This window comes from Canis lupus, chromosome 9 (assembly GCF_048164855.1).
Source record: "Canis lupus baileyi chromosome 9, mCanLup2.hap1, whole genome shotgun sequence".
In the NCBI taxonomy this organism is placed as follows: domain Eukaryota; kingdom Metazoa; phylum Chordata; class Mammalia; order Carnivora; family Canidae; genus Canis; species Canis lupus.
In genome coordinates, this window is record NC_132846.1 from 41,193,602 (window position 1) to 41,217,681 (window position 24,080).

The 24,080-nt window shown below is 35.9% G+C and overlaps 2 protein-coding genes and 1 pseudogene across 13 annotated transcripts in view; 2 read left to right on the forward strand and 1 right to left on the reverse strand.

Moving 5' to 3' along the window:
• The window catches only part of FUT8 (fucosyltransferase 8), a 301,142-nt gene that overhangs the window by 59,046 nt on the left and 218,016 nt on the right, over positions 1-24,080 (forward strand). The gene's annotated exons all lie outside the window — the stretch shown is intronic.
• LOC140640107 (small ribosomal subunit protein uS17-like) lies at positions 1,701-2,198 on the reverse strand (annotated as a pseudogene).
• LOC140640108 (small ubiquitin-related modifier 1-like) lies at positions 4,227-10,766 on the forward strand. Its single transcript, XM_072838960.1, has one exon. The coding sequence runs from the start codon at positions 10,095-10,097 to the stop codon at positions 10,272-10,274; it is 180 nt and encodes a 59-aa protein (XP_072695061.1). The 5' UTR covers positions 4,227-10,094; the 3' UTR covers positions 10,275-10,766.

Here is a 24,080-nt window from a genome sequence, read left to right on the forward strand (position 1 = left end):
TAATATTTGGTGTCAGCCAGATATGTTAGGTAAAACAAACTGAAGTTAAATAGGCCTTTAGTGTGAGGTTTTATGTTTATCTGGCCATGAGTTAGGCTGTTTACTATATTCTGAATCAGTGGTGTCAGAAACTAAAATTTTTAGTGTTTTTGTTTTTGTCTGCTCAGTTGTTTCTGGGTTTTGTAGAAAATCCTTTAATAGAATCTGAGGCTTGCAGTTCATTTATTTATAATGATGTAATGTGGTGGTAAGGGATGGTATTAGGTCCCAGTGTTTTAGTGAGCCTGATTTGGTTCTCTGTTACCCCATGTTGAAGGACAGAGGAGTTGGAGTTGGATGTTTCCATTCCCTCAGTTTGGTTAGATTCTGTAAAACTCTGGTTGGTTAGGCTGTATAAAATTCTAGTTTGTTAGGCTTTATTAAATAGTTTTCTTTTCAGGCAGGCCTTGTAAAGAACAGAGAATTCTGGGCATATTTCAAGGTGGTTACTTTTCCCTTGCCCTTTCCAGAAACCAATTTTTCTCAGATCCTCCCAGTGAGAACCTGATAGGGTTTTTGGATGTAAAAAGTCAGGAAAGCATGGGGACCTCTCAAAGACTGGATTCTCTCTCCATTTTTCGTTCCAAGCTAGTTGACACAGAGCCTCCAGCAAATTGTCTATTACTGTTAAAGTATTCTTATTGATACTGGCTCCAGCTGAGGGCTTATTATGTTTCTGGGCTTCTATATCTCCCACACTGATTTTCTGTCTGCATCTGCCTGTTTGTCTCTCTAGTATTCAGGGTAGCAGTTTGCCCTCAGAGCTCAATTCTCTGATGGCTCTAAGAAGAGGTGTTGATTTTCTTTCTTTCTTTTTTTGTTTTCCATGTTGGTCTATTTCCCTTCCCTTCCCTTCCCTTCCCTTCCCTTCCCTTCCCTTCCCTTCCGGCTCATTACATGTTGGACATGAATGATGATTACTTTTGACTCTTTTTGGCAATTTTGTAATGGTAAAACTTGGTATGATACCTTCTGTCTGATTTGACAGTATTTTGGAATTTGCTTTCTGGCTTTAGGTTTGCATAGTTTGAGGTAGTGTATTCTAATCTGTAAAAATAAGTAAAGAACTTTTTCAGAGGGAAAATGATTTTAGGGCTGATTCTTGTTATTGGTGAAATGACTCATTCTTAGCCCAGTTACTATTTCTGGACAATGGCAACCTTTGTTTCCTATGTTGATAGTTTCATTTTTATACTCTTAAACATGTAGGGTAATGTCAAGTTTCACTAATTTGTACTTAGGATAACTGATGATTCTGATGATTATTAAAACCTTGTGCTGATGCTTCGGATATATAGAATTAATTGGATGGCTCATTCAGATTGGGTGTCTTAATTTAAGTAGTACACTGTTACTAATTATTTTTATGAGCAGAGAATAGAGTAATAATGTTAATCCTTATATTTTATGTGATGTAAAAAAACTTAATGTATGTCATGATTTTAGTGCTTAGGTATCTTGAATTTAGTGCTTCGGTATCTCGGTGGAAGTATGAAAAGAGAAATTGGTGTAAATTATATGTAAAGTGTAATTTATTTTCTTTTGAAAAAATGTTACATTAAAAAATCACTATGTTATAGGTAATTCAGGCAACCTTTTTTTTTTTTTTTGACTGGGAAAATAGTTTTATTTTCTTCAGGGGTGTAGACAGAAGTCTTGTCTCAGAACTTCTGGAACTGCTTCTTTGTGCCAGCAGCTTTTGTGACTTTGAGCATGTTGAAATGCACAGTCTTGCTCCAGGGCCGGCACTCACCCATTGTGACAATGTCGCCAATCTGGACATCCCTGAAGCAAGGAGACAAGTGCACCGACATGTTCTTGTGGCGTTTCTCAAAGCAGTTGTACTTTCGGATGTAGTGGAGGAGTCTTGGCGGATGACAATAGTCCTCTGCATCTTCATTTTGGTCACCACACCAGACAAAATCTGCCCTTGGATGGAGACATTGCCAGTAAAGGGGTATTTCTTGTCAATATAGGTGCCCTCAATGGCCTCCTTGGGCGTCTTGAAGCCCAGACCGATGTTTTTGTAGTACTGCGGGAGCTTCTCCTTGCCAGTTTCTCCAAGCAGGAACCTCTTCTTATTTTGAAAGATGGTTGGCTGCTTTTGGTAGGCACGCTTGGTCTGAATGTCTGCCATCTTCCCGGCCGCCTGGAAAAAGGCCAGGCAGCTGGTTTGTTAAAATAAGAGAATCATCCTTAATCCCACAGTTTAACATGACCATAGTTACCATGTGTGAGTATATGTGCCTTCTAGTTCTTTTTCATAGATAGATTTTTTTTGACATAGTTGTGATCATAATTTCTTTTTAAATTTGTGCTTTATGTAATTAGTAGTCTGTTTTCTGATTCTGTATCATTGTGCTTTTAATAATAATGTTTTTTCATGAGTGCAGTACTGTTAGGTTGGTGAGACTGTTACTCTGTTATCACTGTGATTGATACACTGTGTGTGCATTTAGCTTTTCTATTTCTTTTGATTTAGTCTTTCTTTCTTTCTTTCTTTCTTTCTTTCTTTCTTTCTTTCTTTCTTTCTCTTTTCTTTTCTTTTTTCTTTTCTTCCTTTCCTTTCCTTTCCTTTCCTTTCCTTTCCTTTCCTTTCCTTTCCTTTCCTTTCCTTTCCTTTCCTTTCCTTTCCCTTCCTTTCCCTTCCTTTCCCTTCCTTTCCCTTCCTTTCCCTTCCTTTCCCTTCCTTTCCCTTCCTTTCCCTTCCTTTCCCTTCCTTTCCCTTCCTTTCCCTTCCTTTCCCTTCCTTCCCTTTCCTTCCCTTTCCTTCCCTTTCCTTTCTTTCTTTTCTTCTTTAATTAAGTAGGCTCTGTGCCCAACATGGGGCTTGAACTTACAACCCTGCGATCAAGAGTTGCATGCTCTATTGACTGAGTCAGCCAGGCACTCCTTTATTTAGCTTTATTATGTTTGTGCATTTCCTTACCTGGGTTTTCAGAAGTTTCAGTCTCTTTTTTTTTTTTCTCTCTTCTTTTTCTAAGGAGTATTTTATCTTTTCTCCCTCAGTGCTAATTAACTTTTGTTGGATCTTGAAAATGTATTTTTTTTCTTCTATGATTAGAAAACAATGCTTTAGGACTTATATTGCCACAGTGATTCACATTGTTCTCTTCTGAAAATTGGAATTTGTAACTAGGTGATTAAAATGATCTTCTAGATGTGTTAAACTTGGTATTCTAGACTCTCCTACTTAGATTATAAATTATCTATAGTTAAATAATTTAATATTTTATATTGTACTTACAAATTAAATTTTTCCTTACTGACTTTGTATTTGGGTTTCATTTGATGTCTTTGTCATGATTCCTTATCAGATTTCTCTGCATTCTTCTGACTTTTCCTGTACCCTATTAGTTGTATTTAGGCCTAAATTGGGTCTACCCTTTTGAGTGGAAAATTAGTAGTAGTAGAAACTTCTAGAAACATTTAGTGAGTCTGATGATTCTGAACCACTTCCTTACCCGTAAAAGCTATCAAAGGATTGTTTTAGGACCTTCTATACTGCATATCTCTTCTTGCTTTCTAAGCTGATGTTTTATAAATTACTTAGCTTTTTTTACTCTTGTCATCTTCAAGGTATTTTACCATTATTAAAAAAAAATCATCTTTCTACTGAGACGTAGATAAACCCAAGGGAAGGAAAAGATCATGCAGAATTGATGGGTTCATTTTATTTGAAAGCAGTAAAATTTCATAATTAGAATTTGTTCTTATTCTTTGCAATTTTTTTTCAAGGAAGATAGGATTTATTTTTTTATTTTTTAAAAAGATTTTATTATTTATTCATGAGACACACACACACACACACACACACACACACACACACACACAGGCAGAGGGAGAAACAGGCTCCATGCAGGGAGCTCAACATGGGACTCAATTCTGGAACTCCAGGATCACTCCCTTGGCCGAAGGCAGGCGCTAAACCGCTGAGCCACCCAGGGATTCCAGGAAGATAGGATTTAAAAAATATATATCACTTATGAATATCTGTCTTGGTGTGGGATTTAAAGTGATGTATAGAAGGGTGCTCATCATATTTCTTTCTATCCTTACTCCCTTCTTTTCCCTAGTCTTGCTTTCTTGCCCTTTCTTCAACAAATTTAATGAACAACTACTACGAGTTTGGACACAAAATGATTAAGACTCTGCCTTTAGAAAGCTGACAATTTAGTAGATAAGCTGGAAATGTAAGTCAATAGTTGCAGTATAGGAAGTCCTCTAATTTTCTTTATAATAATATATTTTCCAAAATGTGTTTAAAAATAAATGTCACATGTCAGACAGGTAGGAGGTGTTCGGGTATTTCTATAGGGAGTTATTCCACAGACCCAAAATGTGTCATTATAAAATGCCTAATTCTAGGGGTGCCTGGGTGGCTCAGTTGGTTAAGCATCCAACTCTTGATCTCAGCTCAGACCTTGATTTCAGGGTCATGAGTTTAAGCCCAGTGTGGAGCCTACATAAAATAAAAACAAAACATCTAATTCTGGTTCCTGGGCATGTTGTTTCCCTTGGAACCAGGAATCCTGTTTGGTGCACAACATCAAAAGCGTCTGGGTGAGATTGCTTGCTGTATTTGGGCTGAGAAAGTGGATCTTGGGCCCAACCTCCTTGTAGAGAGGAGTGCAGACTCTGGGATTTGAGCTCTGTTACTGGAATGATAGGTCTGTGAAACTGAGGGGAAAAGGTTCATTCTCATCCTGCTGTGACAATATGATCTGGGTGTTTAAAAAATTTTGCCCACTTATATATTTGATTACTTGAGATATCTTTCTGAAAACCAGCAATACCTGTAGCACTTCTCTGTCCCAAGGGAGAAATCAAGGACTGTTGGAGATAGGCCCAGGGAAGAGTTAGGCCAGACAAGAGGATACCTACTTTACAGGATTTTGGAATGATAGTTTCAGTAACCCCTTCACCCTTACGTGTCCCAGCTTTTATGTATATGTGACCAAAGCTCGCTCTGTAGAAGGACTGAGAAAAATGAGGTAGGAAGTCATCATAGGCCAGCATGATAACAGATGTTTTCTCAACTTCAGGGAGGCCTGTCTTCACACTTCTCCTATTCCTTAGCATTATGAGCTACCAGATCTTCATGCAGTAACTCACAATTGTTTATAAAATGATGTCTCAAAGACTGAATTTGGTGTTCTGAAGGTAGTTTGAGGTTATCCCTCTGTAATGTGTGAAATATGTTGAGTTGTGTGAAATTTAGTCCTACTCTGCTTAGTGTAAGTATAATTGGCTTATCTGTAAAACTTTGTAGTAGCACGCAGAGAGTAATAATAAATTGTGCCTAGAAGGTAATGAAAGGGTTTACAGAGGAAGGAATACTTAAACTCTTTAGTAAATGAGTGGCTTTAAAAGTAGATCTAATAATGGAAGTTTTTCCCTAATAATACTGATACCTTAAAACCTTACTCAAATCTTACAGGTCTGTGGTCTAGAATACATTACTTGGGGTAGAGCTTTCATGAATATCTTTATAACTTAATACTTTATACACAAACTTCAGCAACTTCTAAGCTGCCCTAAGTAAATTTTCATTATGAATTATACATTAGATGATTAAATGTTTTTTTAAGTAGAACAGTTTTATTAATTGAACTTTTGTTATGATTCAGGTACTGTGTTGAATGCCTGAGACAGCCACAACATATGACATGAATTAAAGCCTAAAGGAGATAAAAGTCTAGAGGAAAGATAGAAATCTCTAAAATTGTGACAAATAGGGCTCTTATAAAATGTGCTTTGCAAGAATTAGAGAGTTTGAGAATGGTGCTTCATGAAGATGACAGTTGAATTGATAGCAAACATACTTTTAAAGCTAAGCTTCTAGTACCTCGTCTCTTAAGTTTTCTTTAACTCTAGACTTGATTGGCTAAGTTACAATCTCCCATAGCATTTAATTACCTATGTGTACAAAGAGAATTACTACTTTTAATAAGGATTCTCAGATTTTGCATGGTTCAGGATCAGCAAAGCAAAATTATATTTTCTTTGGTTTATTATATTTACTAAGTAATATTACTGTAAATACTACTATACCACTAATGCTTCTGTAACTACTTCTGTCATTACCATTATTACTGTTATTAGAACAGGTTTCTCCTCCTCCTCCTACTTCTAAGTAATACTTGTTTTTACAAGGAACCACTTTTAAGTTCTTTTTTTTTTTAAAAAAAATCTTTTTTATCTTAAGTAATCTGTGTGCCCGATGTAGGGCTTGCACTCACAACCCTGAGATCAAGAGTCGAATGCTCTACCATCTGAACCAGCCAGGCGCACCTACTTTATGTTCTTTATAGTTTTTTAAAATTATTATTCTTTACAGTATTAAGATGGGAAATTATTTCAATTTTTAGAAGGATTTTCAAGAATATTAATTTTAAAAAAGGTGACTATTTCACAGAAACAATATCTAAACTAAATTATCCTCATTTTCAAGAAAGTATTCGTAATTCAAGTTCTAATTATGAGGGTTTATCCTGTGTTTTTCTTTATGTTTCTTGGTAAGTATTATAGGCATGATAATATGATTGAATTTTTATGATTAGATTTATTCCAAATAAAAATTGATACTAAATATAAAGCTATTTTCTACTTAAGTATATGCTTTTTAAATTACTCTTGATATTTCTCTGGGCATTCAGGTCAATTGGGGTGTTTGTATGTTTTAGAATTGCTCTAGAGAGCATAAGCTATGGAGTAAGGCAGATATGGTCTGATTCTTGACTTGGATACTAGCTGTGCTTAGGTAGTTAATTTAGGTACTAAATTTCCACATCTGTAAAATATAGATAAATAATAAATGCAAAGTCTTTAGCATGGTGCCTGGCTTAAGTAATGGCTCAATAAATGTTAACTATTACTGTTAACTGAGTTAGGAGTTCCTTAGGTCTCCGGCCTTAAATGTGGTCCTTGGAGACTATGACTACCTTGGGACCACCTTGAGCACCTATATGGAGAAGATGGTCTCATATAGGTCTTAGAGATGACCTATTCTGGGTATGCCTTTCTGACCTGAAACTAATTGAATGCCCTATGAGCTTTGCTGAAAAAAAAATTTTTTTTTTAAATTTTTATTTATTTATGATAGTCACAGAGAGAGAGAGAGAGAGAGAGAGAGAGAGGCAGAGACACAGGCAGAGGGAGAAGCAGGCTCCATGCACCGGGAGCCCGACGTGGGATTCGATCCCGGGTCTCCAGGATCGCGCCCTGAGCCAAAGGCAGGCGCTAAACTGCTGCGCCACCCAGGGATCCCCCCAAAAATTTTTTTTAAAAACTCTAATATTGCAAAAATAGTAGTGCAGAAGAAATTCTTAGTATACCTTTACATTTTGGCATAAGATGAAGCCACAGGGTGGCTAGGGTTCACTGTGATGTGAGTGTAATCATATAATAAGAGTTGATAAGAGTACCTTTTTCACAGCTTCTGGTGTGGGTAAATTTGGCTTACTTGGGATAGGTTAGAGGAATCTGAATTTAGAGTCAGTAGTGCCAAACTGTAGGGAGAGGTGTCTTTTTTTTTTTTCTTTTAAAGAAGTTTTAGGTTAAAAAAAACCCTTCTTTCAGATGTTATCACACATCAGAGGTAACTGATGAAAGCAGCAGAAAAATCAGAGACAAATATAGCTAAATCTAGATTATATCTCCGATAATATTTTCAGTTAGAAGATTTAGGTTCTAGGACCAGGTCTGTAAAATGCTGAAAACCCTCTAAGGGGACTCCATGAGGATCAAGTGCTTGAGAGCTCTAATTTTTCCTTGTCTTTCTTTTTGGACAAGGGAAGTTAGAAGTACGTTCACAGTCATAGAAACCTTTGTATATATGGTTACTGTTCTGAAAAGAGACATTCTGTCTTCCACTTCAGATCTTAGATACTTAGATCTTTATTTTTATTTTTTTAAAAGATTTTATTTATTTATTCATGATAGAGAGAGACAGAGACACAGGCAGATGGAGAAGCAGGCTCCATGCTGGGAGCCCGACGCTGGACTCGATCCCGGGACTCCAGGATCACGCCCTGGTCCAGAGGCAGGTGCTAAACTGCTGAGCCACCCCGGGATCCCCGATACTTAGATCTTAATGACAGTAGTGTGACTACGGTTTAGGTTCTGAGTTAGTGGCTTGAGAAAATTTGATACAGGCAATTGCAGAATAGAAGATAAATCTCATTTTAAAAATATTTCTTACTGTGCCACCAGTTAGTAGTGATTTGTAATATTTGAAACATTCTTAAAAATCCTAGGAGAATTGTACTTTCATGATAGTTTAATATATTATGCACACTTTGCATCTTTGCATTTTGGGGTTTTAAAAAAGTGCTAAAAGGGGAAGGAGATGGCTTAAAAACAAAATGGATTCTTTCATACACTAATAAGTTACTTGACAGTTTGGTTAATTGTAAATGAATTTTATTATTGTAAGGAATTATTATTATTTAATTTTATTTTAATTACGTAGGCTCCACACCCAATGTAAGGTTTGAACTCTATGCCCTGGATATCATGCTCTACTGAGCCAGCCAGATGCCCTGCTATAAAATCTTTAATTGTTTTAATTCTAGATTCTAGAGGATGCTTTACAAAACACCTAGTCAATCAGTAGGTTGATACTTTTCATACACATTGTTAAGTTAAAAACTGGAATTTATAGAGTAGTGGTATAATACATGACACTTTATCAAAGAGATTAGTTGACAGTCTCCTATCAACTCTTCCAGATCACTCCATCTAAAATAAATATCTATTTTTTATCATATCATCTTATGTATGACACTGTTTTTGTATGTGTGTGTGCATGTGTTTGTATTTATTGACTATTTTTTTTTTAAGATTTTTATTTATTTATTCATGAGAGGTACAGAGAGAGAGAGAGAGAGAGAGAGAGAGGCAGAGACACAGGCAGAGGGAGGAGCAGGCTCCATGCAGAGAGCCCGATGTGGAACTCAATCCCGGGACTCCGGGATCTTGCCCTGAGCCGAAGGCAGATGCTCAACCACTGAGCCAGCCAGGCATCCCTATTGATTAATTTCTTACCAGAATAAAATTCCATGAGTTCTTTTTCCTTTTTCATCAAAACGTTTATTAAATGCTTAACTGGATGTCACCTGAACTGTAAATAGGCTTTGTTAAAGACTTGAGTGCCTGGCTAAAACCAGGAAAACTGTTGCCTACTTTTCATGTTCACAAAGCTCATAGTTGGGCCAGTCCTGTGGCCTGCAAAGGAGGGGATACATATACCAGAGCAGGATTCTGCTAAATGGAATGGAACCCAGGGGTAAGGACACCAAGCCAATCCTTCTAGCCAACCCTTCAGGAGATATCCTAAGCACCTAAAATAATAGCATGACACATAGTAGGTGGTCAATAAATGTTTGGTAGAGGATTTTCCTTTTCCTTTCTTGTCCTGTCCTTCCCTTCCTCTTTCCTTCCCTTCCCCCTCCTCCTTCCCCTTTTTCTTTTTTTCAGGGGAGGAGTGTCGAAGTTTAGATTTGAATCAGATATAAGTAACTTTAAGTTATTCATTTTCATAAAGATGATGTTGGGAAAGTATATTTGCATAATAAAGGGATACACTTCAACACTTTTAAAAATGAGGAATTAAGAACTCATTAGTTTTAAGGCTTGCTAGTGTTCATCATTGTAATCTGTTAAAGGAAAATATAAATGGTGATAATTAAATTGAAAATATAAGAAATTTTGATTGGTAAAGTGATATGTTTGTAATAAAAATTATAAATATAATTAAAATTTTAGAAAAGCTTAAATACCTTGAAATCCCCAAAAGTTAAAAAGTCAAAGCAGAGTGATGCAATGCCTGGGAGAAGTCCTTCCAGCTGTGGTGTTTTTCCATGGGAAAGAGAGACAGATTTATAAATCTCAGAATGAGGTTCTACCTGAAGTCCCTATTGTGCAGAGACCCTGGGCGAAGCCACCTTCACCATATCTGACCAGGAGGCAAAACTGTCAACTAAGGACTTGGGAGGGGGAGGGGTTAGAAGGAAGGTGAATACATTAAACTCCGTCATTGGACCAGGATAGCAATGAGATTCATTCACTTCAAAGTGAAAATGACAACACATCTCAAACTCAAAAGAATGGTGCTGTCAAAGACAAGGAGTTCATTCAGGTTCCTTTTTGAAGGTCAGAGAATTTCTGATAATCACGCTGCAAAAGGACTGGGAATGGAAGAAGATGTGATTGAAGTTTATCAGAACAAATGAGGTCATTCAATGATTTAGCGGTTCTTTTTATATGTTTCTTTACTATCAATCCTTTTTTGTTTTTAAAAATAGTTCTTTTGTAATATGGTGTTCAAAATGGAATTGAAAACCTGTATTCCATCTCTTTAAAACATCTGGTAATTTGAATTCTAGTGCCTGTTACTCATTATCACTTGTTTTCATTGTGCTGAGTTTTGGTGATCAAACCTTCACCTCCTTCATATTGCCCTCTCCTTTTTAAAAATTATACGTGTGCACAGAAAGGCCACCTTTTCCATGATTGCATTCACAAGCAATGTGATTGTTCATAATGACTTTCCAGTTAGCCCTGAAGTTCTAGCATGTGATTGCTTCTTTCCTGGACTATGACTTTCAGTGGGAAATGGAAGTTTTTTCAGAGAACTGAACTGTGGAAAAATGGCCTTTCCTTAATTTGAAGCTGCTTTTAAAATTTAAGGGTCTGGACCAAAAGAAGAGAAACATCAGGCTGGAGTTGAGGTGACAGAGATCATGAGAGTAATGACTAACTCCAAAGGTTGACTTCACTGAGGGGAAGGCATTTTTTTTTTTTAAAGATTTTATTTATTTATTCATGAGAGAGAGAAAGAGAGAGATGGAGACACATGCAGAAGGAGAAGCAGGCTTCATGCAGGGAGCCTGACGTGGGACTCCATCCCGGGTCTCCAGGATCAGGTCCTGGACTGAAGGAAGGCGGCGCTAAACCGCTGGGCCACCTGGGCTGCCCAGGAGAAGGCATTTTTAAGATAAAAGAAAAATCTTGTCAGAAGATCCAGAAAAATTCTACTTTTCATTAGCACCTAATGAAGTTATTTATGTAGAAGTGTATACAATAGAACACTGATCTTTTTAATTTTATTTGTACTTTTTGGTCTGGGATATGAGTTTTAAATGGACATTCTCTGTACCAGCTTCATTAAAATAAACAAAATGTTTGTAAAGGCCATAAAAAAAAAAAAGCCAAAGCAGAATCTCTGAAGTAGATGTTTATTTTAGAATCTGAAAGAGAAAAGAAATAAAATTAGGTTATAAGTATGCTAGGTATTGACAGAGCAGGCCAATCTGAGGCTAAATGTTGTCAGCTCAGAACAGATGTTATATGGAGGAACCCAGAAGTACTACCTTCAACCTACTGTTGAATTAGACTACTTTGGACCTATCATAGACTCTCCTTGGGAACATTGACTAAGTTCATGTGGTTCAGGGCTATCCCCAGGACTCAATGTAGTTCCTGGCAATTAGTATTCTCTGCAAAAAGTGTTTTCTTAAAAAAAAGTGAATTAATCTGTAGATAGTAAATGCTGGAGAACTGATTTCAGACATTTTTAATGAGTGTTGTTACCACACTCCTTAAAACCACAGGAGCATAGGTGCTCCTGTATCATTTTTCTTAAGTTTCTCTTAGCCTTTTGGGGTGAGGGATCAGAATTTGTACCTTTGACCCTTTTTTTTTTTTTATTTCCTTTGACCCTTGTTAATAATATGCTTTGAATTATTTTCTGCATTATTCTTATCTATGGCTGGACCTTTATTTTCATAAAAGAGGATAAGCTTTTCTAGTTTTTAAAGTTCTGGTAGCTGAAATTTGAGTCTATGACCGGTGCATTGATAGAAAATCTTGCTTTTATTTTCTTAGTGAAGTTACTTACCTTAAATAAAGTTCCAGAGGGTTTAATTGTCCTGCTAAATAAATCTGTATTACTTAGTTATGTGAAGTTATAATGATTTAGAGGATTAGGAATGAGTCATCTAGGCTTTTCTCTTACAGTTAGTGATTTCAAACCTTTTTTCTGTTGGTAGCAATGAAAAATTACTTAGTCCTTGCTGGACATGAAGAAACTCAGAGTTGCCTTTGCTTGTATCTTCATGGAATGAAAGGGGTGGATTAAATTGCCCTTTTACTAATATAAATACAAAAAGAACTTAGTCTAGATTTTCTTCTAGGCTTTTATTTCACTTACAGTTTTTCCCCCCAATGAAATACTCCTCTCATTTTAATACATGTTAAAATTGATGAGTAAACTTAAATATGTTATATGCTTCCCCTTCAGTCTCACTAGCCATATTTTAAGTGCTCTGTAGCCGCGTATGGCTAGTGGTTATTATATTGGACCGTATAGATATAGAACATTTCCTTCTTGTGGATATACCTGATACAGATATTTTCTCTTAGAGATTTTAATGATCCAGGCAGGTGATTATAATTTTTAAGGTAAGATTCTCAGTATTTTTGGTAAGATATTTGTTCTATGAAATTTATTTTGATTATCTGTTATATCATGCATACTCCACTAATTCTTGTATTCTGTTTTAAAAGTCACTTTTATGTAATTTTGAGACAAGCTTCCATTTTGTAATATAATTTAATGGGAAATTTTGAGATAGTAACTAGAAATTGTCCTTACAGGTAACACAGAACATTAATCTTAAGTGAGGTAATGAATATAACTGTGTGAAAATTCTTTTTAAGGCTTTTACTATGAGTATTTTAGGAATGTGGAGCTTTCAAAATAGGCCTTTAGCTCCTAGTGTGTTTTGGTTAAAAGTGATAATGATTTTGTCAGTATAGTGCTGAGCTTACAAAAATTGCTGATTAGATGTTAGTTCTTTTAATACATAGTTTCATTTTTTAGAGCATGGTTCCCAAACTGGATGATCATAAGAATTCCCTGAGGAGCTATTTAAGGATACAGATATCAAAGGATTATATTTACATAGCATATGTATTAATGTACACAAAGGATTTTGTATACACTCCTTAGCGTTAACTCCTTGAGATAAAATTGAAAGAATAATTCAAAAGATTGAATTATTTTTGAGTTTTTTTATAATAAATTTATTTTTTATTGGTGTTCAATTTACCAACATACAGAATAACACCCAGTGCTCATCCCGTCAAGTGCCCCCCTCAGTGCCCGTCACCCATTCACCCCCACCCCCCGGCTCCTCCCCTTCCACCACCCCTAGTTCGTTTCCCAGAGTTAGGAGTCTATGTTTTGTCTCCCTTTCTGATATTTCCCACACATTTCTTCTCCCTTCCCTTATATTCCCTTTCACTATCATCTATATTCCCCAAATGAATGAGAACATACAATGTTTGTCCTCCTCCAGTTGACTTACTTCACTCAGCATAATACCCTCCAGTTCCATCCACGTTGAAGCAAATGGTGGGTATTTGTCGTTTCTAATGGCTGAGTAATTTTTTAGAGTTTTGATTCACAGAAGCAAATTTCCTTCTGAAAGTTACACCATTTTACAAACTTTTCCTCATGTTTTCTCTATGCTGGGTATTATAGACTTAATATTTCTCAGTTGATTAAAAAGATCTCTTAGTTTGTATTTTTTTTATTATAAGAGAGCCAACATTTTTCCAAATTTTTTGATATTCATTTTTTTCTTCCCTTTCCACTTCCTTTCTTTCTTTTGAATTGCCTGTTTTTGATATCTGTTCTTTCACATACCTAACATTTTTAGTTTTGATCAGCAATAAGTTGAATGATAGGGCTAGATAGAAGGTAATGACTGAAAACAAGAATTGGTGTTGAGAAAGTTGGGTAGATTTTGGTTATTGTGCTTGGTGTAGATATGGGCAAAATGTTAAGTCTATGGTAGATTTGTAAGATTCTTGTATATATTTCCATCTATTTTCTTGTACATATTTCCATCTATTTTCTCATAAATGGTATCTTTTAGGAATAATCCTTTTCAGTTTGACAGTGAAGGAATTGGATTTAAAATTTTCTTATGAAGAAAGCAAGTATTTTGCTACTATCATTTGGAAACTGATCATATCTTTGGTTCTGGTTGTTACTGGAATCATTTTGAACTAATGCCATTAATAATGCTGTCTAACAAAACTATTCATTTTGATTTCCTGCCTATGTGTAAATATGATAGAACAAAAATCCCTTAATCATGGAGACCTTTTATCTTTGTGTTGCTAGTGTCTCAGAGGATCTAGCCCTGTAAAAGAAAACTCATTTTCTGTACTCACAGCACTTCTGATCAGATGTGTGGGTTTTCTACACCAAGCAATTCTTTAATCTCAGAGGATACCAACTGAGTAGTTAGCACAGACCCCAAAGATTAAGGGCCTGGTCCCACAAGACTTCAGATGTCATTTGGGAGTAGTGGGTGCCCAGGTTACCTACACTTCTGTCTGACTTGGCTACAGACTGGGGGGATCCCATGACTTCCTCCTCACATTTGATAATTAGCTATTATGGTTCACAGAACTCAGAAACACTTATGTTTATAATCTTACTGCAAAGAACGTAATTAAAGATAATGATGAACAGCAAGATTAAGAGGTACATAGGATGAGGTCCGGAAGGATCCTGAGCACACACAGTGGAGTGTGCCACTCTTCTGGCACATGGATGTGTTTAACAACTTGGATGTTCTCTAGGCCCCATAGTTTAGAAATTTTTTTTTTATTATTTTAAAGATTTTACTTATTTATTCATGAGAGAGAGAGAGAGAGAGAGGGAGGGAGGGACAGGCAGAGGGAGAAGCAAGCTCCATACAGGGAGCCTGATGTGGGACTTGATCCCGAGACTCCGGGATCATGTCCTGGGCTGAAGGCAGGTGCTAAACCACTGAGCCACCCAGGGATCCCTAGTTTAGGAATTTTTAATGGAGGCTTTATTGCATGGGCATGATTGGTTATTAAGTCAATGTCTGGTGCTCTCTTGTCCCTAAAGGATAGGTTATGGGGCTGAAAGTTCCAAGTTTATAATCAGGGTTTGGTCTTTGTGGTGACCAGTCCCAATATTGGAGCGATCTGGGAGCCCGCCAAGAGTAGCCTCATCAGAATGAAAGATGTTTCTATCAGGAAATTCCAAGGGATTTAGGAACTGTATTTTAGGGGTATGTGTCCATCTGGGCCACAGACAACTGTGTTCAATCTGAATGGGGGCTCACAGAGGGAGTATAGGTGCTGGTTCTGACAAGAGTCTTTCAGAGTGCCCAGGGGCTCTGGTTTCCATGTGCAGAGGGATGTTGACAGCTTCTTATCAGCTGAGGCTTCAGGGTTGCAGGGGATTGTGTCTCCTCTAAGTGACTGGGACAGCACTCTACTAGAACTCCTCACCCACATATCTAAGGCTCCTTACCAAGTCCCTACTATAAACTGGTGGCGAACCTCTTTTTATTTCAGTGTCCCTTGAGTGCCCTCTACTGAAAAAAGTTTAGCATAGTGCTCATGTCAAAGGAATTTTGTTGTTTATCACAAAACATATATTGAAAGAGTCCTTCAGAGCTGGGGGCCTCTGCATATATGTCCATAACTGACACATATGGATAATACCTAAGTTTGTTTATCCAGTTACCTCTTGATGGACAATTTGGGTTATTTCTGGTTACAGGCTCTTACAAGTAAAACTGCCATGAACATTAATAATACAAGGTTTTGTATGGACATATATTTTCATTTCTCTTAGATAAATACATAAATGTGGAACGACTGGATTGTACAGTAGGTGTATGTGTAAATTTTTAGGAAATTGCCAGATAATTTTCCAAAGTGGCCATACCACTTTTTGTTTTTGTTGTCAGTTCTTCTGTATCTTACCAATATTTGGTATGGTTTATTCCTTTTAATTTTAGCCATTCTAATAGGTGTCGGGTATTATCTTCTTGTGTTTTAGTTTGCATTTCTCTAATGACTAATGATAATATGCATCATTTCTTGTGCTTATTATTTGTATATTTTCTTTGTTAAAATGTCTGCTCATAGGATGCCTGGGTGGCTCAGCGGTTGAGCATCTGCCTTCAGCTCAGGGCATGATCCCGGAGTCTTGGGATCAGGTCCCACATCGGGCTCCTTGTACGGAACCTGCTTCTCCCTCTGCCTGTGTCTCTGCCTCTCTCTCTGTGTGTCTCTCATGAATTATAAAAAAAAAAAAAGTCTGCTCAAATCTTTTACTTTTTTAAAAAAAATTGGTTGTTTTCTCACTGAATTTTGGATGCTTTTTTTTTTTTTTTGAGTTTTGAATGCTGCTTCTATATTTTCGATTCCAAACTTTGCAGACATTTTTTCCCTGAATTATGGCTTGTCTTTTCATTCTTTTAATAGTATCTTTTGAGGAATAAACATTTTTAATTTTGATGAACGTTCAGGCTATCAATTTATTCTTATATCAACTGTGTTTTTGCATCTAAGGTATTTTTACCTAATGTGAGGTAATAAAGGTTTTCTTTCTCCTAGGATAGCTTCTAGAAGTTTTATGATTTTAGTTTTTTTTTTTTTAAGATTTATTTAGAGAGAGAGAACATGAGCAAAAGGAAGGGTAGAGGGAGAGGAAGACAAGCAGATTCCCTGCTAAGCAGGGAGCCCGACAAGGGGCTCAATCCCTGGACCCTGAAATCATGGCCTGAGCCAAAATCAAGAGTCGGATGCTCAACCCACTAGGTCACCCAGGTGTGCCCCATGATTTTAGGTTTTATGATTAGTACTATGATGCATTTTGAGTTAATTTTTTTTATGGGAAGTGAAAATTGGATAATTTTATTTTTTGGGTAAGTTTGTTTTTTTGGCATGGTGATCTCCATTTGTTCTCATGCCATTTGTTGAAAAGCTATCCTTTACACTTTTGTCAAAAATTGGCTGGTTATCTATGTGTGGGTTAATTTCTGATTCCCTAGTTTATTCAATTGATCTCTTGTCTGTTTCAATACTCTACTGTTTAGATTACTGTGGCATTATAAGAAGTCATGAAACGAAGTTGTGCTACTCATCTACCTTTGTTCTTTTTCAGTGTTATTTTGACTGTTGTACTGGTTATTGGTTTATTGCCTCTTAGCTCCAGATTCACCCTTTTTGCTTGTTCTATGAAAATAGATCTGGCCCTTTTAGTATTTTTCTTTTTCTAGCTGGTCCAGCATTAAGCTTTGTCGATATAGGGTGCTGCAGACACATTGTAAGAGGAAAGAGTTTTGCTTCTTGGTTTCTGTGTATTTGCTTGGCAGGCACCAACAGCACATGCAGCTTCTCTAGAATCAGCACACATGGCTTCCTTAGTGTACAGCTCCTGCCACATGTGTGGGCTTACCAACACTAAACTTCTGCAGTGCTCAGAGGATAGCACTACCCTAGCAGCCAGCAACCCAAGATTCTTTTTTGTACCTCTCATGTCAGTTTGTAGCAGAATGCCTTAATGGGACAATTCCAGATGAACAGTTTTTCCTAGCCCCCCCTATGAATGGATTTCTTGCAAGTTGTGCAAGACAGATTTCCAGCAAGTTCTGATGACATGACACAAGAACAGTTTATCTGTCATCCGGTGAGACAGAACTGTGCCCTCTCCAACAAGATCTGATCTCAGTCCTGGAATGGCTAGGGAGTTGGGAAAGGCTCTTGCTTAAACACTCTTGTCTCAGCCCTAGGAGGTATTAGCTGCTCTTTTATTTGTTAGTATTCTCTTTGTTTCTCACTAGTTAGTTGTTGTTATACCAATCCCTGTTATAGTTATTAATTCTTTATGCTTAACTTTCCCTTTTCAAATTTCTGAGGCTTTTCTCTTCTGATTAGATCCAGAATGATACAGCTGTTTTAGATTTTTTACATTTCTATATGAATTTTATTTTTTTTAAAGATTTATTTATTTATTTATTTATTTATTTATTTATTTATTCATTCATTCATTCATTCATTCATTCATTTATGAGAGAGAGAGAGAGAGAGAAGCAGAAACACAGGCAGAGGGAGAAGCAGGCTCCATGCAGGGAGCCCGACGTGGGACTCGATCCCGGGGCCCCGGGGTCACGCCCTGAGCTGAAGGTAGTGTTAAACTGCTGAGCCACCTGGGCTGCCCTCTATATGAGTTTTAGAAGCAGTTTCTAAATGTCTTACAAAAAAAAAAAAAAAAAAAAGCCTACTGGGATTTTCACTGAATTTATACATAAATCTGGGGGAAATACATTGCAGTCTAAAGATAAATTTGGAGAGAATTGACCTCTTAACAGTATTGAAGTCTTTTGATTCATGAATAACGTTTCACCTCTCATTTATAGATTTTTGGTTTCTTTTTTATTTATTTGAGAGAGTGCTTGGGTACGTGGGAGGAGGGGCAGAGGGGGAAGGAGAGGGAAAGAATCTTCTTTTTTTTTTTTTTTTTTTTTTTTTTGAGAGAGAAAGAATCTTAAGCAGACTCCCTGCTGAACTTGGAGCCATTGTGGGCTCCATCTCATGACCCTGAGGTCACGACCTGAGCTGAAACCAAGAGTCAGACGCTCAGCCAACTGAGCCACCTAGGTGCCCCTAGATTTTCAGTTTCTTTTAGCAGTGTTTTAGGTTTTTTTTTTTAATATATATAGCTCTTTCCGAGATTTTGCCAGATTTATCCCTAAATGTGTTATATTTTATATGCTCTTATAAATGACATGATTTTTAAAAAATTCCACTTTCCATTTGTTCATTGCTAATATATAAAATGCAATTTTTATATCCTGCAGCCTTGCAAAATTCATTTTTTAGTTCTGTAGGTTTTTTTTTTTTTTTTTTTTTTTTTTTTTGTGGATTCCACTGGATTAGTCATGTCTTCTGTGAATGAAGAGAATTTTACTCCTTTCATTCCAGTCTGTGTTTTCTCTTTCTTTTTCTTGCCTAATGTCACTGGCTGGACCTTCTAGTATAATGCTGAATAGAAATGGTGAGAGTGGACATTCTCGATTTTTGATTGAGTACAATTGTTTTAACTCTAAATTGATATTCAGCATTACTGGTGGGAGACAGCTATAGGATATGGATATTTAAGGATCTTTGATCAGTGTTTAGGAAGGAGTGAAAGCAATAGATGAATTACATGAAGAAAAATTTAAAGCACAGAGGCTTACTTGATGATTGAAAAAAAGGAAATAAGTATACCTGGCAGAACACAAGCGGCTCAGAAAGAATGCAGTTGTTTCTTACAGACTAAAATAGTTAGAATTAAGGTAGCTGGTGGCTGGTGAAATGGAAAGAATTGCCCTGAGATAATTGGGTTTAAATCCTGGGTTTACCACTTGCTAACTCAGTAAGTTTCTTTTTTTTTCATTTGTTTTTATTGAAGTTCGATTTGCCAACATATAGTATAACACTCAGTGCGCATCCTATCAAGTGCCCTCCTCAGTGCCCATCACCCAGGTACCCCAATCCCCTGCCCACCTTCCCTTCTGCAACCCTTTGTCTCCCTCTCTAATTTTTCCCACTCAGTTCCCCTCCTTTTCCTTATAATCCCTTCACTATTTCTTCTATGCCCTGTATGAGTGAAACCATATGATGATTTTCCTTCTTCGATTACTCAGTAAGTTTCTTAAACTAAGTTTCTGACTTCTCATCTGTAGAATGAACATAAGAATATTTACCCCAAGAGTTGTAATGAAGATTAAATAGAATCATTTACATAAAAGTGCCATAGTGGTATAGTTAGGTGCTTAATAAATGTCTTTGTCTTCATTGTTTTTTAAATGACCAATAGAAGCATTACTTTTCTGTTGCCTATTTTCCTTTTGATTATATATAAATACAGAAGTAGTGCCCACAGTTACTTTGAAACCCATCAAGAAAATAAAAAATGAAGCCAATTCCTGCTGTGTTGATCTAGAACTTCTCATAGTTTGAAAGAAAATTAACCAGAACACTGTGAACATAAAATTATATTAGAAAATGTTTTGAAGGAGAGTTCTAACTTGAGGAAGGTTGGCAGTTTTTCATAGGTCCATTAGCAGGAGGGGTTAGGCATCATTCAACCAGTTTTGGGGAGTAGTTCATCAAGGCTCTCAGAGAATTGATCTTGTAGATTAGTAGCCATTGGGCAGATTTTTTCAAGAAGTTTGAGAAGCAGCTATGAGGGTCAGTCAAGGACATGAGAGGACCACTGCAAAACTCTCATGTTTTTAGGGTCTGCACAGTAGATTTTTCTGTCATTGACTCTTGCATTCTTCTCCCCCTACACCCCTGCCACTAGTATAAGGACCCTTTATCCTGGGTATGATTTTATACCCCTTCTAGTTCTTGATCTCAGAGGTAATATCTTTATGAAACTATAAAGAATGAGGAATTAAGTATTTTGTAGAGCTAGAAGGTTCTCTTTCTGCCTTCTTTGCATTGTGTTTTGGATTCTATTATGCAGGTGCTCTGTAGTAGAGGAATGGTAATGCATGATACTGAAAATCTTCAGAGTAGACATATCACTGGAAGGGAGATTCAAATAGGGTTTTGCAGAAGCTACTTTAGTTGATGACACGTCTTCAACTTAAGTTGGAATTGATTTTTTTTTTAATTTTGCTTTATCTTTCTGTGATGATTCTAGTAGAAGTCAAATGAAATTATTTTTGATAGCTAGTTTGTGAATATTGGTATTTGCAGCTAACCTTCCAGAGCTTCCTACCTATACTTTCAGGGAGCTTAGCTTGTGACTAAATGGATCATTTCTTCTCTTGTATCTATTTAATGCATTACTGGTTTCTAGCAGCTGGTACTTAGCATTTTCTTTCTTGAATTTGGTGCTTCATGTGATTTCTTTGCCTTTATGAGGTAGTTTTTGACTATAGGTGAATCCATTCTCCTGTAAATATAATCTGTGCTTTGAAATTAAATTATTCTTGTTCTCTTTGAATCATAAATCCTTTTGTTATCTGATAGTTTGCCTCTTGCTTTATGGCTTCCGTGTTCCTTTTGTAACGCTTACTTAACTTGTAATTTAAATACAAGGTTACTGTCAGTTAGCATCCAAAGAAAACTTTGGGCTGTTCAGACATTGGGAAAGTATGAATATCTGACCACCATTTTTAGGGTTTTTGGGGTATTTCATTCTAATTTTTCAGAATATAGAAAGGGAGGTAAATTTCTTATTTTTTCTTATCTAGCTCACCGTAGACCTTTTACTTTTCAAAACAGCTTGAGTAGAAAAATAATATGAAGAATGGCATATCCACTATTTCTGCATGGATGTACTTACCATAACTGTGAAAAATATATTTTATTTACTTTGAAGCTCTCAGGGTAAATGCGTTAGATATAATCAGCATTTTAGTATTGTCATATATAGTTAAGCAGTTTCCCATAGATTATAAGAAAGTTATTTATGTTTGTTTTTGTTCTGCAGAATATCACAAATATTTCCATAATGTGGCTTTCTTTTTTTGATATTCAGAGAAAATTAGAGATAAGAGTTATCTACATTTAAATAGTCACTTGTGAGAATCTTTTCTACCTAATATATTACTATGCTTCTTAAATCTCATTTTCCTCCATTTGTAACACTTAGTGATATGATATAAATGTCACTACCATAGTTTTCTTTAATTTTCTGAGAAGTATCTTTTATAGTATTCCTATCTTTAAATCTTGAGAACTCTGAAAGGCTTCTTTATCCTTTATTTCTTCTTAAGAAAATACCTTCATTTACTCTTGATGTTTTTGTAGAGATTTCTGCTACCCAGAGAAATAAAAATATGCAATGTAAAATCTTGGTCATTTAGGACTTTTTAAAAATGAACAAATCAGGTATTTAAAAAATTCCATAGACTTGTGATTTTTTTTTCAGCTTTATTGAGGTATAATTGACAAATATTATAAAATATTTAAAGGATACATAATGATGGTTTCATGTATTCTCTCTTAGTAATTTCATAGCATAGTGTTATCAACTATAGTAACCATGCTTTACTTTAGATTTTCAGCCTTTGTTCATCTCATAACTGGAAGCCTATACTCCTTTACCAACATCTCTGTATTTCCCACACCATCCAGTCCCTGACAATTACTTGTCTACCTCTGTTAGTATGAGTTTGATTTTTTTCTTTTTTTTTTTTTTTTTGGTAGAATCCATATGGAAGTGATACCATGTAGTATTTTCTCTCTCTGTCTGGCTTATTTCACTCTCAAGATTTATTGAGAAATTGGAAATGGCAGGATTTTTTTTTTTCTCACGGCTGAATAATATTGCATATATACACATACGTGTATATACATACACACATATACATATATACATATACACCCCACATCTTTATCTATTCATCTGTGGATGGATACTTAGGTTGTTTCCATATCTTGGCTTTTGTGAATAATATTGCAGTGAACATGGGGGAGTACAGATGTCTCTTTGAGATCCTATTTCCACTTCCTTTGAGTGTATACTGAGAAGAAGGTTATATGGATCATTTGGGTAATTCTGTTTTTGATTTTTTGGGAAAGCTCTGATGTTCTCCATAGTATGCTGTATCAGTTTACATTGCCACCAGCAGTGCACAAGGGTTTCCTTTTCTCCACATCCTCACCAACACTTGTTAAATCACGTTTCTCTTTTTATGATAGTTATTCTAACAGGCATGAGATGGTATCTCATTTTAGTTTTGATTTGCATTTGGTGATGAGTAATGATGTTGAGCCATCTTTTCACATACCTGATAGCCATTTGTAGGTATTCTGTGAGAAAATGTCAGTTTTTAAATCAGATTTATTTATTTATTTATTTATTTATTTATTTATTTATTTATTTATTTATTTATTGCTATTCAGTAGTATGAGTTTTTCTATATTTTGGATATTAACCCCTTATCAGGTATATGGTTCGAAAATATTTTCTCCCATTCTGTAGGTTTCCTCTTCATTTCGCTGATGATTTCCTTGCTGTGCAGAAGCTTTCTAAGTTCTATATAATCCCATTTGTTTATTGTGTTTTTGTCACTTTTACTTTTGGTGTTTTGAAATTGAAAAAAAATCAATGTCAAGACTGATGTCAAGGAGCTTACCCCGTATGTTATCTTCTAGAAGTTTTATAGTTTCAAGTCATTTTGAGTTGATTTTTGTTGCGATTTAAGGTAGGGGCCTAGTTTCATTCTTTTGGCTGTGGCTGTCCAGTTTTCCCAACATCATTTAATTGAAGAGGCTATACTTTACCCATTGTATATTTTTGGCTTGTCAAATATTAATTGACCATATGTGTAAGAGTCAAGAGTTTATTTATTAACCATATATGCATGAGTTTATTTCTGATCTCTTTGTTTTGTTTCATTGGTTTATCTTTTTTAATGCCAGTATTGTACTGTTTTGATTACTATAACTTTGTAGTGTAATTTGAAATTAGGAAATGTGAGGTCTCTAGCTTTGTTCTTTCTCAAGATTGAGATCTTGAGATCTCAATTGGGATCTCTTGTTCAATACAAATTTTAGGATTGTTGGTTCTAGTTCTGAGAAAAATGCCATTGGAATTTTGATAGAGATTACATTGATTTTGTAGATTGCTTTGGGGTGTTTGGACATTTTAATACTATTCTTCCAATTTGTGAACACAGATTTAATTGTGATTCCCATTTATTTGTGTCTTTATCAGTGTCTTGTAGTTTTCATGTAATCTTTTACTTCCTTTGCTAAATTTATTTCTAAGTATTTTATTTCATTCTATTTGATGCAGTTGTGAATGGGATTTTCTTAATTACTCTTTCTGTTTGTTGTTAGTGTATATAAACACAGCTGATATTTATATATTGATTTTTGTATCATGCATTTTTACTGAATTCATTGATTGGTTCTAACAGTTTTTTGGTGGAGTCTTAGTGTTTTCTATACATAATATCATGTCATCTGCAAATAGTGAGTTTTACTCACTCCTTTCCAGTATGGATGTCTTAGTTCTTTTTCTTGCCTACTGGCTCTGGCTAGGATATCTAGTGCTGTGATGAATGAAAGTGGTGAGAGTGGGCATCCTTGTTTTGTTCCTGATCTTAGAGGAAAAACTCAGCTTTTCACTATTGAGTATGATGTTAGCTGTGGGTTTGTAATATATAGCCTTTATTATGTTG